Source organism: Pseudopodoces humilis, chromosome 9 (genome assembly GCF_049639895.1).
Source record: "Pseudopodoces humilis isolate 2021_Gansu_Grassland_sample_001 chromosome 9, ASM4963989v1, whole genome shotgun sequence".
Lineage (NCBI taxonomy): Eukaryota > Metazoa > Chordata > Aves > Passeriformes > Paridae > Pseudopodoces > Pseudopodoces humilis.
In genome coordinates, this window is record NC_142208.1 from 35,019,824 (window position 1) to 35,034,006 (window position 14,183).

At 47.4% G+C, this 14,183-nt stretch overlaps 1 protein-coding gene across 4 annotated transcripts in view; it reads left to right on the forward strand.

Annotated features, from left to right (window-relative positions):
- The window catches only part of MGMT (O-6-methylguanine-DNA methyltransferase), a 138,241-nt gene extending 126,357 nt beyond the window's left edge, over positions 1 to 11,884 (forward strand). For all 4 annotated transcript variants that reach the window (XM_088059743.1, XM_014257693.2, XM_088059744.1 and 1 more), the window contains 2 exons: positions 4,120 to 4,259; positions 10,710 to 11,884. In XM_088059743.1, coding sequence (XP_087915869.1) covers positions 4,120 to 4,259; positions 10,710 to 10,853 — 284 coding nt within the window. In that variant the 3' untranslated portion in view covers positions 10,854 to 11,884. The remainder of the gene's footprint in view (positions 1 to 4,119; positions 4,260 to 10,709) is intronic.
- Positions 11,885 to 14,183: the final 2,299 nt, after the last annotated feature.

The window sequence follows — 14,183 nt, forward strand, 5'->3', positions numbered from 1 at the left end:
GTGTGAGCCAGCCTGGATGTTTGAGGTGTTAAAAGGAAGCATTTTGGTCCATTTTTCACTGAAGTGATGCAGGCAGACAGCGAGTTTCTACGTTATAGTCGTGTTTCTGTTTTATTGTATCACATTTTGCAAACATATGTGCACAGGCAATACACAAAACCTTAATAAAAGTGCCTGATATCTCATGGAATCACAGCCTGGTTTGGGCTGGAAGGGACCTTAAAACCCATCCAGTGCCAGTCCCGCCATGGGTTGACACCTTCCACTGTCCCAGAGTGCTCCAAGCCCTGTCCTGCCTTGCCTTGGACACTTCCAGGGATGGGGCAGCCTCATAAAATGAGCAAAACATTTGAATTAAACAATTAGAATTAATAATTAATTAATAATTAAACAGTTATCTCTTCACATATCACTTGCTAGGTCAGTCCCGGGTAGGGTGACAGGTTTAACATGGCTTTAATAATAAAGTCTCAAAATGGGTGAAAATCCACTCTCTTGCTTGGATTAATGGTTTGCACCATTGCCTGTTGTCAGGAAAATTCTGCAGTTTGAGTGTGAATCTGTTCTTCCCAGATCCAAGAGCCAGTTTGAGTTTTCTGGCTCAGGTGGGAGCTGCTGCTGCAGTGGGAACTGCTGTTTTCCACACTGGTTTGGGTATTTTTGAACTGTTGTGATTGAATGTTTTGTGGTTTTTTACTAATAGTAATGACAGTGGGAACCAGTGAGTGAAAAAAACAACAAGAAAAGTTGTCTGTAGTACCCCAGGCAGGCTGTGAAAAAGCTGCTGAGGAGGAACAAGTGTTTATAACTGGTTTTGCATTTGCAAAACTCTGGGGGAAAAACAAACAAACGAAAAGCAGAAGAAAAAAAAAAGCCACAAAAATAAACCAACACCACAAACAAAAACTAACATTCCCAGCAGTCAGTGTTGAGGGGAAGGAGAAACCATTCTGTCTTTAATTCCTCTTAATCAGAGAGTTTAAAAAGGATGGAAAATGAGGCTGTGGGGTTTTCTGAAGTTCTCTGGCCCCAGGGTGAGATGTAGAGGGGACAGGAAGGGTCTGGCACTGGTCCCTCTGCTCTTCCCTCATCCATCCTGAATCCTGAGGGACTGAGCCCCTCACCAGCACCAAAGTCCTTGTTAGAGATTAAATACAAACATATATAAATATAATATTTAAATACAGAATACATATAGAAATACTATTTAGTGGAAGGTGTCCCTGCCCATGGCAAGGGGATGGAATGAAGTGATTTTTAAGGTTCCTTCCAACACAGATCATTCCATAATTCCATGATTATTAGTTAGAAGTGTATGATTTTACTTCCTTGGACTAATTCCCACCTTCAGTTACACTGTTGAAAGTTATGATACAACTGGTGTTGAAGTAAAATTGATTATTTTCTCTCCATTATCCCCATGAACTGAACATGTTTGTATGGAGAATTAAGGCCCAGTGGGCTGGTGGGAGGGACCTCCGAGCATTTAGGCATTAACAACAGGTTCAGGGTGATTTATCTGTAAATACAGATATTTACAGGGGAGGGGCTGGGATGGAATTCCCAGAGAAGCTGTGGCTGCCTGTGGACACCTGGAAGTGTCCAAGGCCAGTCTGGACAGGGGCTGGGAGCACCTGGGGTGGTGGGAGGTGTCCCTGGTGGCCAGGGGCTCACCTGGAGGGGTTTTTTTGCTGACCCCACGCACAGGTGGGGACACAGGAAGGACAAAACCTGGTGATGCTCCCATTCATGGCTCTGCTGGTATCAGCCTCCCCAGGACATGGAGCTCTGGTGGAACCAGAGAATTGCTGTGTGTTCCTTTCTACGTGGGGATTTTACAGCCCTTCAGAACTCTGTTTCACAGCATTAAAGGTTGGCACGCAGTGAGGGCTGGGGGAGGTCGAGCCACCTCGGCTGGGCAGGTTGTGCTCACAGGCACTCACACTTGCAGACAGTTTAATAACAGGATTTGGCACTGCCTCTTCGAGCTGCTTAAACTAATTAAAGTGTTTGCTCCCCACAGGATGAAATTGAGTTTTCAGATACATTTCCAAAATGATGTGCGTGATTGCTAAATATGTCATTCTTTTGAACTCTTCACTTCACGAGTGTTTTATGTCAGAGCAGAGGCTTGGATTTCTCCTGTGAAAAACATCCAGTGGCTCTGGCAAGTGGATAATCTGTGTCCCTGTGTGTGAGAGGAGGATAATCTGTGTCCCTGTGTGTGAGAGGAGGATAATCTGTGTCCCTGTGCCAGCCTGTCCTCAGGAATTTGGGCATCACTTGGGGCTGTGCTGGGGCTGTGCTGGGGCTGGGGGGCTCTGGAGCTGCCCCATCCTCCCTCAGCTGCTCCATGTCCAGGTGCACTTTGCTCCATTTTCTCCCTGATTCCAACAGGTTCCCAAAAAAAGTTTCAGGTCCATCCCAACCTGCCAAAACTGAGGGTGAAAACAGGGATTTTCTGGACTGGGTGCTGGTCATTTAAAAGATGCCATCGTGCAGTGACTCCCCAAGACCCCTGAGCAGGGAGGTTAAAGCTAATCCTGCCAGATTAAAAAGGTTAAAAAATAAGAAGGAGCAGTTTGGTTTGAAATAAACCTTTCTGAAGGAATCACAGTAAACAAAATCTGTTTGCCTAAGGAAAGCCTCGTAGCAATCAGCCAGTAACACAACTGCTTGTGCTAATGAACCCAAAGCTGTTAATGTGGTTTCTTCAGTTAAATTGATTCATGAATTTTGAAGAGAACATTATCTAATGAATTTTCTTTGAATAGAAAGCAATTAAAAGGACAAATCAGTCTGATTAACCCCAAAGTCACCCTACTGCCACAAATGGTGTACAGTTTGAAATTATATCATAAAAAACTAGAGCAGATTTGCTATCTCTTTGCCCTCTACTAATCCATGTAAATTAATGAACAACAAAGTTAATTTCTTTGATGACCCTTTTCTCGTATCACCTGGATTATGCTGATGTTTAATTTGCTTAATGTTATAATAAAGACTAAACAGATTTTTTTCAATGAAGTGATTATCATTCCCTTCAGTTAAGAAGTGATTTTTATTATTTAACACACACATAACGCCGTATGGGTTTCCTTTAAGAACAAAATCACATTTCTTTACCTTCCTACTGAAGGTAATCGATGTCTTTTTTGACAGCTAAAGAAAGAAAATGTTTTTAATCAGTTTGTTTCTTTGCCAGAGAGGGAGGCTGAGGCTCTCAGCTGGGGGAAGGAGTCTCTTCTCCTTTTTATTCCACTTTTTTAGCCACCAGCTCGCTCCTCTCAGTAAGTTATCCACGAGTTATCTCCTCAGAGCTTTTCCAAGTGCTTTGGAAGAGCAAAAGGTGTTCAACCCACCTCCAATCCATACAGGACCATCCCTTTTCCTTCCTTAAAACAATCCTGGGCTGAGTAACACCCTGAGATGCCAAAGAAAGCCTCTCCTAATGCATTTGCTTATTCATTATTTCAGCAATTGGCACACTTAAAGCAATTTGCTGCCGAATTAAAATTAAAATAATGGCCGAGACATTATATTTTTTTTTCCCCCTGTATCATTAAGGATGTGCAGGACATTCAAGGTCACAGCTAGTCCTTCCACTTGGCAGTGTGTGCAGTGCTGAGCAGTAGCTCGGGGGTCCCCACTAGAAAATGCAGTCAGCCAGGATAATTCGGAGTGTGCTGGCTCTAGGGCGTCTCTGCCACGTCCCAGCTGAAGTTGGAAATTAGCTGGAGATGCCAGGCCTTTGTCAGATAGGTACAGCCACTTATTCCTTCCCTGTTAATTTGACTCTATGCTAATTTCTACTCCGGCAGTTTAATGGGAAAAGCCACATTGTACGAGCTAACGGGATAATTGTACTCGAAGCAAATTAGAAACATAGGAAAATCAAAGCCTTAAATCCCTTTTTTACAGTGATCAGTTACTCCAAGAGCTCTCTCTAATAATCATGTATTTAAATGCAGTCATACAGGGCACAAGAACAGGACAGTGCATGGGGCTGTTCCAATTTAAATTAGAAAACGTCCATTGAGCCTCGCTTTGTGTTGGGTTTTTTGACTGTTCCATCCCAATCTCTCCAGTCAAGCAGTGCTGTCTCCCTCTGCCCTGCAGATTCCTTCACCAGGCAGGTGCTGTGGACCCTGCTGAAGGATGTGAAGTTTGGGGAGGCTGTTTCCTACAAGCAGCTGGCAGATCTTGCTGGCAACAGCCGGGCAGCCAGAGCCGTGGGAGGAGCCATGAGGAGCAACCCGGTGAGTCCACGGCACCTTCCAGCCCAAAGCTGCTGGGAGATGCTGGATTTAGAGAGCTCTGCGGGCTAAATGTCATTAGGTTAAATTTATCTGCTCTGGAAACTGGTCTGCCATGAGGAATAAGGTCAGTAAGTGTTTTTAATCAGCAATAATGCACAGCTCGGTTTAGTGTGATTTATGCCCTACCATTTATGGGGTTGGGTTGGGAAGAGAAACACTTCTGTTACTCACCAGCTTCTGCACAGTTTGTTGTTCTCAAGCTTCCTGACATATTTTTAGGTCAGGGAAGTCTTTCATCTTCCACGTGGACCTCAGCTGGCAGGTTCTGAGTGGTTCTGGTTGTGTTAAAAACAATCCATCCACCCTGGCATAAATACAATTGTGAAAACAAGGCCTGGAGCAGCCTGGGACAGAGGGAAATATCCCTGCCCATGGCAGGGGGTGGAATGGGACGAGTTTAAGGTCCCTTCCAACCCAAACCACTCTGGGATTCTGGAGGGGAGTTGTCTGAATTTGAGCCAGCTGGAGGGAGCAGCACTCTAGGTTAGGCCTGTGGATTTGGGGAAGATATTTCCTTATTCTAAGTGATGATCTGTGTCTGTTTTCCCTTTTCTTTGGGTTTAGCTTTAGGGGTTTAGGTGGCCCTGAGTCACCCTGGCTGGTGTCTGAAGCTGGTGAGTTGTTCAGTGGGTGCTGTATCCCGGTGGTCTGGCTTGGGGTCAGCCCCATCCTGCCCTGCAGGGTCTGGGGGCTCAGGTGGATGTACCTGCACTGCTGGAGGAGCAGCTCAGCCCCCAAACCCACAGAACCACAGAACAATTTGGGTTAGAAGAGACCTCAAAGCCCATCTCATCCCACACTTCCCCAGGGGTAGCACCCAGCCAGGGAGACCCACACAATTCCCTGTGGGGTTAAGCTTTGAGCCCACCCCGATGTTCCAGCAGCCATCAGCTTTCCCTGTGAAGCAGCTCCTATCAGCAGCGTAAGCAGTGTTTTGTCAATACCCCCGCATTGTACTTGACAATACAAACTATTTTAATATGATGGAATGCTTTCCAATATAATCTGGTGTACATTAAGATAAGGCAATCCAATGCAAACCTACAGGAAACAGTTCTCAAAGAATAACAATCCAGTGTTGTGCAAAAGGAGATGTAATTGCTATCGCCTAGAAATGTACCCAGCTTTGCCCTCAGGCTGCAGTGGAGCAGCAGCATCCAAAGTAGCGGTAACAGCAGGTTGTGGTGTGAAAATTCCTGCTTTTTCCCCTGTGAGGAAGGATGAAAATAGTTCTGAAAATATACAGCAAAGCTCCTGCAATTTTTTTAAATGGGGTCCTAGTTATTATTGCCATTTCCCAGCCCATACTGTGGCTGCAGTGGTTTCTGTCCCCAGCAGAAAATTTTTAAGCTATAGTTATAGATAATAATGTATAGCTGTAGGGAAAAAGAGCTGTATTAATATAATACCACCTCAATATTTCATCATAGAAAGCTGATGATTAAAAAAAAAAAAAAAAAAAAATCAGTGCTGTAATGAGAGTCCTGCCCATTGCAAAGCACAATTTTGCCACTGCTCATCTCCTGGAGGTAATCTGAAATTCCATCCATATTCCACATGCAAACACACACACACACACATCGTCCTTATGCACTTCAGTGTGAGCAACTGTTCACTGCTCCTCATATTTCCCACAGAAATGTCTCTGTGGTCCTTCACCTGTGAGCCATCACGGGCTGGCTGACTGTGCGTAATACACACGCATTTTATGCATGAGGTGAAAGATAAAGATAAAATGTGGCACTGCAAAAAACCCCCTCACCTTTGTTATTTCTATATATAAAGCCGTCAACTCTTGCGAAAACAGATTTTCTGACCCAATTTGCAACTCCGCGTCGCGGCCTCATAGAAATCTGATTAAAGGAAATACTGAGAGGACCAGTGTGAAAAACCATGGGAGGTCAGGGATTGCTCCACAGCCACACAGGGTCTAAACCCTCATCCCAAACCCCAAACCCATCCCTGGAGGTGCTCAAGATGAGGGTGGAAAGGGCTTGGAGCAACCCGGTGTGGTGGTAAATGGATTTGTGATAAACCTGATTTAGTGAGGATGGTAGCACCAGGAAAAAGGGCCCTTTGAAATAACCCTGAGCTGGGCATCACATTGTGCCTCAAACACTTGGATAAAATCACAAACTCACCTTTCTCCAGCAGATACCAGCATGTTTCTCCCTCCTGTGAATCAAGGATTGATCTTTAGTCTGGGTAGTGTGCATTCCACAGGTTTCCCCTCGCAGCTGGGATGTTTCACATGATCCTGGGCTGACCTTCAGCTTCATGAGAAGGTGGAAGAGGTGCCAGCAGCAGCTGCCTCATTTTGAGCCCAGGACAGGGTGGGGATGGCTCACCTTTCACAGGAGAGACATCCCAGAGTTTGCTGTGGTTCACACTGATTGCAAGGTCTGTGGTCCTCAAAGGGAACCCATAAAGTTCAATTAAAAATCTCATTAGACTGGTAGAGGAGGATCAAAAAGAAATCACAGAAGCTCATGGGAAATGGAGAATGTTGGGCTGATTAGTCCAAGGCCATCCTAAATGAGTGTTCTGTGCCTTAAATAAGACGTCTTCAGCGGTCTGAGCACGGCACTTGGAGCTGCCTGCGCTGGTTTGTGCTCTTCCTTGGGCTCCCCCCAGCCAGGGGCACAGCCTGATCCTGGCACCAATCTGTCCTAAATCCAGGCTGTTGCACCAATCCATCCTGAATCACAGATAAAACGTTGAGCTGGATCATGGATATTCAACCAAAGTGTTTTGAACACCGGGGGAGCAGTCGTGGGTTTGTGAGAAAGTTGTGATGGGTGGAGCTGAAGCTCTGTGGATGCATGGAAGTAGCAGTGTTTTCATCCATTGAATCAGGGAATGTCCTGAGCTGGAAGGGACCCTCAGGGATCATCCATTCCAGCCCCTGGCCCTGCCCAGACCCCCCAACAATCCCCCCTGGGCATCCCTGCAGTGCTGTCCAAAGGCTCCTGGAGCTCTGAGAGCCTCAGTGCCCATTCCCTGGGGAGCCTGGGCAGTGCCAGCACCTCTGGGGAAGAACTTTTTCCTACTATTTTCATTCCCAATCCTTTGCTGGCCAGTGATAACCCAAGACCCACGCTGGGTCACATCACAGGATTTGTTTCTGCTGGGGAAGAGGTGGAGAAAAAGCGGAGGGTGGAACTGGATGATGTCTAAGATCCCTTCCAGCCCAAGCCAGTCTGGGACTCTGTGACGTGAGCAGACCACAAGACTGGTTTTTGCTGAGTGTGTCTCAGTGATCCTTCATCTGTTTCCATCACAGCCTGGCAGAGCCAGGCAGATTTGGGAGCTCCCCAGCCATGCCCTGGAACAGCTCCCTCACCTCAATCCAGCCACTGGGAACATCCAGAGTGCAGGAATTTCCTAAAAGCACTTCTGAGTGATCCATCCTGTGGGCAGGGAGATTTTTCCCCTCCTTTTTTCCCTAAACAAACGCATTCTGGAGGAGTTGCTTTATTCACAGATCGCCAGGAGCGTTAATGACCGGCCCAGCCTTGTTCTGCCACTCACCCAGATGGCTGTTGATAAAGATTTAGCATCATGTTCCGAGTGTCAGGGCTGTCAGTAGTGCTGAACCATTTGACCAGAAGAAAAAACGCACAGGGAGCTATTGATTACAGCTTCTCAGTGTCACTTGTTCACCAGGATTTAGGTATTGATGAGGCTGCGAGTGAAAACAAGCTCTTTCCCTTGTGGGCCTCTACCCAGAAGAACAAAAGCGAAGTTGGAGAAAATATTCAGCTGGTGCCCGAATCAGAGGGATTCCAGCATCGATCCGAGGGCTCCTTCATGTTATTTTTTTGTTGGAGACAAATCTCTGGGTTTGGAAGTTTTATAGCATTTGAGGTAGGGGCTGTGTGTGTGATGGATTCGTGGAGGAGAGGAATTAGATTTCACAGCATGAAGATTTCAGCGGCGCTATAATATTATGAGCTGCTTGGTTATTGATAAAAATTACATTAAATGTAGCTGAGGCATTAAAGCTCCAGACTAGGGTAGTTCTCCCTCTAAAATGTCCTTAGGGCCCTAATAAATTTTAGCAGGTTTAATTATTTTAGTAGGCTGAACATTGTCACCACAATTAAGCCAAACTGAAGCAATATTCAATATTTTTAAATTACAGCAGTGGTATGGTCTTTGTACCACTTCTACATCCAGAGCTGTGGAGGGTGACAGATGGCTGCTTGGGTTGGGACAATCTCAGCATGGAATTCTTTGTTTTGGCCATGGAAAAAGTGGCATTAATTTCATACCTCCTCTTTCTGCTTGGTTGGTGACAGCTCAACCCCATTTCCCTGTGCTGTGAACAGGTCCTACACCCACCCAGGGATCATCCAACACCCCACACCTGGAGATAAAGTATTTTTTGGGTTTTTTTTATCTCCACCAAGATTTATAGCCTTGCCACCAAAATCTGCTGCTTTGCTGTGTGTATTTTTAAAGAATTGCAAATGAACCTCAGAGATGTTTTACAGTGTATTATTATGGCTTTGTCACTCAAGCCAAGCCTCCTGCAGTAACTGCAGGGAGTGGAAAGGCAGAAAAACCCCAAACCAGAAAAACACTTGCAAAAAAAAGAAAAAACAACCCCAATTTCTTTGAAGAAGTCATAAACCAACTGTGGGATGGCCTGGCATGGAGCAAAGCTTTTATTGGTACTCACTGGAGTTGTGACAGATGGATTAATCACTCGAGGCATTGCCACCTCCAAATAAAACAGATATTGGAAGCATTTTTTAATTTAAACCTTGATCAACAATAAGCACCTGTGTGTATTCCCATTTAATGTGGGCTGAGATTAGGATTTTAAATTTCAGGCATTGAAATTAGTTAAGTAAACTGAAAGAACACCCCCCCCCCAAAAAAAACCCTCTCAATTTATGGTCTGGCCAGTAGCTGCTCAGCTACTTTGGGGTTTGTGTGTCCCAGGCTCAAATATACCACAGTGCTTGAACTGTATGATTAAATGGGATTAAAATAAGTGAGGGTAAAGTGTGTAATTTGTCTGAGTGTCTACACAGAAATAAATTACAATTTTTTGACTTGAAATATCCAGATTTGTGAGAACTGCCCTTTTGGGTGAGTGATTGTTGTCCCAGCTCCACCATTGCAATGCCATTACTATGCAGTTACCAAAACACAGCCGTGATTAGAGATGATGTATTGCAGTTTTTATGGTGTGTACTTCAGCTATGATAATCACCTGTAATAAAAAATAAAAATAAAAAAAAAAAAGCCCCACATTTATGTTCTCCTCTGCATTATCAGTCCATTATGTAACTTCTGGCATTGATTTTGCAGAATCTGTGCCGTGTGGTTATAAATGATAGGGAGAGGAAGGCAGAGAGGGGAAAAAAACAATTCTTAAAATTGGTTAGGTTGGAATCAAACTTCTCCTGTTGGAGGTTTTGAAAATTCACAACCCATTTTGGATTGACTTGCTGCTGAAAAATAAATAGTGCCTTGGTCTTCCAGAGAATTTCTCCAGGGTGCACGTGGAGGTGCCACAGCAGGAAGAGGATCTGCTGGGGAGCTGAGGCACTGGGATCTCTTCTAATCTGATCTAATCTAATCTAATCTAATCTAATCTAATCTAATCTAATCTAATAATAATCTATTTTTTCCCAGATATCTTCTAGTCTTGGGATGATCATGGCATCCATGAATGGGTTGAGTGGGAAGGGACCTTAAAATTCATCCCAGTGCCACCCCAGCCATGGCAGGGACACCTTCCCCTGTCCCAGCTGCTCCAGCCCCAATGTCCAGCCTGGCCTTGGGCACTGCCAGGGATCCAGGGGTAGCCCCAGCTGCTCTGGGCACCTGTGCCAGGGCCTGCCCACCCTGCCAGGAACAATTCCTGCCCAATGTTCAATTTAAATAATTCTTCATGTGCATTTTGTGTCTGTGAGGCTTCGTTCCCCACCCTGGTCACTGAGAGCTCAGCTGGGGCAGGGCAGCAGAACCTGGTGCTGCAGGGAAGATTTTATATATGGGATTTAATATCTCAGGTTTCTCATTTTAAAGACTTTACATCATTTTTACGTATTAAAATTCCTGTCCATGTCTATTTTTTCCTAAGACCTGGGGTGGTCTCCAGGGCTGGTGATGGGCTCTGTGCTCTGCCAGGAGCGCGGCCCTGATGTGGCTAATCCATGTCCCTGTGAACCCAGTGCCAGGCATCTGCTGGATTTGGGAGTGCTGGATTTACACACTCAAGGAATCACAGCATCACTCAGGCTGGGAAAAACCAACCCCACCGAGCCCAGCCCGTGGTGGATCCCCAGCAGGGCGCTGAGAGCCTCATCCCGTTATTCCTGGCTCCCCTCGGCCTCACCCTTTGCTCCTCCCGGATTTTGGGGTGTTTTGCAGATCCCCATCATCATCCCGTGCCACAGGGTGATCCTCAGCAGCGGGGACACGGGCAGCTACGGCGGGGGACACCTGCTGAAGGAGTGGCTGCTGTCCCACGAGAAGCTGCAGAAGGAGAAGCTGGCGCGTGGCGGCGGCCGCTAACCAGCCACGGCTCCCTGCCTTGTAACAAGCTCTCAGAGCACCCAGCAGAATTCAGAAAAATGGTAAATATTTGAGTGACATATAAATATAATGCAACATCCAAAGTGAAATGTGTGGTGGCACCACTGTATTAAAAAAGCGGGATGCGTCCTGGGGGAGGCAGCTCGGCTGCCCTTTCTTGTTTTTACATTTTACAGCAGAATGACTACAGCGATCCAGGCCTGTTGTGCATGGATTTTGTTCCCATCTCCAGCCCTGTCTTGTTCTATTTTTAATGTCCATTAAAGCAGGGATAAGGGAGTGGGAGGGACGTGGCAAATGTGAGGTGGAAGCTTCCCCCGAGGAGGCGTCTGGCTGGTGGCGGGGGCTGCCCAGCCTGGCACGCCCTGCCCAGCTCCCCCTCCCCAGTTTGGGGCATAAAATTGTGTTTTACCTCAACAGGAGTTAAAGGAGCACAGTGAGATCTCTGCAAAAGCAGCTGTTGAATTCCTTACTCCTGCCTTTTCTTTTTGGACTGGGAGATGGGAATTTATTTTTTTTTTTTTTGCACAGATCAGGAGAAGAGATGTTGCTGACAAATTGTATATTTTGGATAAGGAGTTTATTAGAGATACTAGAGATAAGTTTATTAGAGTTTATCAGAGATAAGCAGATTAGCCAAATTCAGCAAAATACTGAAAAGCTCATCGTAGTTGCTTCCTTGGCAGAGGCCCATTCCTCTATCATTTGAGTTTTCCTTCAGATTTCCACATTTCTCTGTTATCCAAAGCTTTATTTCCCTTAGCCTCTCCATTGGAAGGATTCAAGAGACATTAAAGCTAAATTCTGAGGTGGTTTTAGCAGGGTTCTCTGCAAGTACGAGCCACCAGAAGCTGAAATTTCCAGTATGGGAATCGTAAATTGTAACATGGAAATAACTGATTTTTTTATGTGTTTTATCATATTTTCATGAATGTCTCTTTAGAAAGGCCATTGCTGCCCCCCAAAAATTATCGTGTGGCAATGCGTTAGTTAATCCAGGATTATTGATACCTCAGAATTACTTCAATAAAAAATCTGCTTTGCATGTGCAAGTGTCTTTGGGTCTGTTTATAAATAAAACACAGGGTGTGATATATGGGGAAAATAAACTATACCCCACTGTACAATATAAAGCTGTATTTTTATCAAGGGTTTCTCGTGGCGATATAAACCACAGAAGCAAAGCTCAAGTGGTTTGTACGTGTCACCAGAACCCCGAGATAAAAATACTGCCTTATAATATGTACAGTTTGGGTGTATTTTATTATTTTTTTATATCTCTAATACATGCTGCCACCGAAAGCAGGCAGCAGCAAACATCAACTTTAACCTTTCCCACATTTGCATCCCTCCATGGGTTTTTTTCCCAGGTTTTTGGGTTTTTTCAGGGATGTGACTTTTTGTGGGGCTGGGAAGCGCTGGGACTGGGGAAGGTAATGCTTTTCCCAGGGAAAACAGCCAACTTTGAAATCCTGTTCTGGGTCAGGGGTTTGGGGTGGGCAGGGACAGGCAGGGATGGGGCAAGGAGGGGATGGACAGGGAGACATGGATGGGGGGACAGGGACAGGGACAGGGACAGGGACAGGGAAAGATGGGCAGGAACAGGCACGGGGGACAGGGCAGGGATGGACAGGGCAGGGTTAGGACAGGGACAAGAAGGGATGGGACAGGGAAAGGAACTTGGACATGGTCAGGGAATGAGAGGAACACGTAAAGGTGGACAGGGATGGGCAGGGACAGGGACAGGAAGGGATGGACAGGGACAGGGACAGGGACAGGGACAGGGACAGGGACAGGGAGGGATGGATAGGGGACAGGGACAGTCAGAGATGGAGAGGGACAGGTGGAGATGGGCAGAGATGGGGAGGGGCAAGGACAGGAAGGGATGGACAGGGACAGGGACAGTCTGGGACAGAGAGGGATGGACAGGGACAGACACAGGGACAGGCACAGGGACAGGGACAGTCTGGGACGGGGGGGATGGACAGGGACAGGGACAGACAAAGGGACAGGGACAGACACAGGGACAGGGACAGACACAGGGACAGACACAGGGACAGACACAGGGACAGGGACAGACACAGGGACAGACACAGGGACAGACACAGGGACAGGGACAGACACAGGGACAGACACAGGGACAGACACAGGGACAGACACAGGGACAGGGACAGGGACAGACAAAGGGACAGGGACAGACACAGGGACAGGGACAGGGACAGACACAGGGACAGACACAGGGACAGGGACAGACACAGGGACAGACACAGGGACAGACACAGGGACAGGGACAGACACAGGGACAGGGACAGACACAGGGACAGACACAGGGACAGGGACAGGGACAGACACAGGGACAGACACAGGGACAGACACAGGGACAGGGACAGACACAGGGACAGACACAGGGACAGACACAGGGACAGACACAGGGACAGGGACAGGGACAGACACAGGGACAGACACAGGGACAGACACAGGGACAGGGACAGACACAGGGACAGACACAGGGACAGGGACAGGGACAGACACAGGGACAGACACAGGGACAGACACAGGGACAGACACAGGGACAGACACAGGGACAGGGACAGACACAGGGACAGACACAGGGACAGACACAGGGACAGGGACAGACACAGGGACAGACACAGGGACAGACACAGGGACAGGGACAGACACAGGGACAGACACAGGGACAGACACAGGGACAGGGACAGACACAGGGACAGGGACAGACACAGGGACAGACACAGGGACAGACACAGGGACAGACACAGGGACAGGGACAGACACAGGGACAGACACAGGGACAGACACAGGGACAGGGACAGACACAGGGACAGACACAGGGACAGACACAGGGACAGGGACAGACACAGGGACAGGGACAGACACAGGGACAGGGACAGGGACAGACACAGGGACAGACACAGGGACAGACACAGGGACAGACACAGGGACAGACACAGGGACAGGGACAGGGACAGACACAGGGACAGACACAGGGACAGACACAGGGACAGACACAGACACAGACACAGGGACAGGGACAGGGACAGACACAGGGACAGGGACAGACACAGGGACAGGGACAGGGACAGGGACAGACACAGGGACAGACACAGGGACAGACACAGGGACAGACACAGGGACAGACAAAGGGACAGGGACAGACACAGGGACAGGGACAGACACAGGGACAGACACAGGGACAGACACAGGGACAGACACAGGGACAGACACAGGTGCAGTTCGGGCGCTGCCCGACAGAGGGCGCGCGGCGCAGGGCCGGGGGCCGGGTCCCCC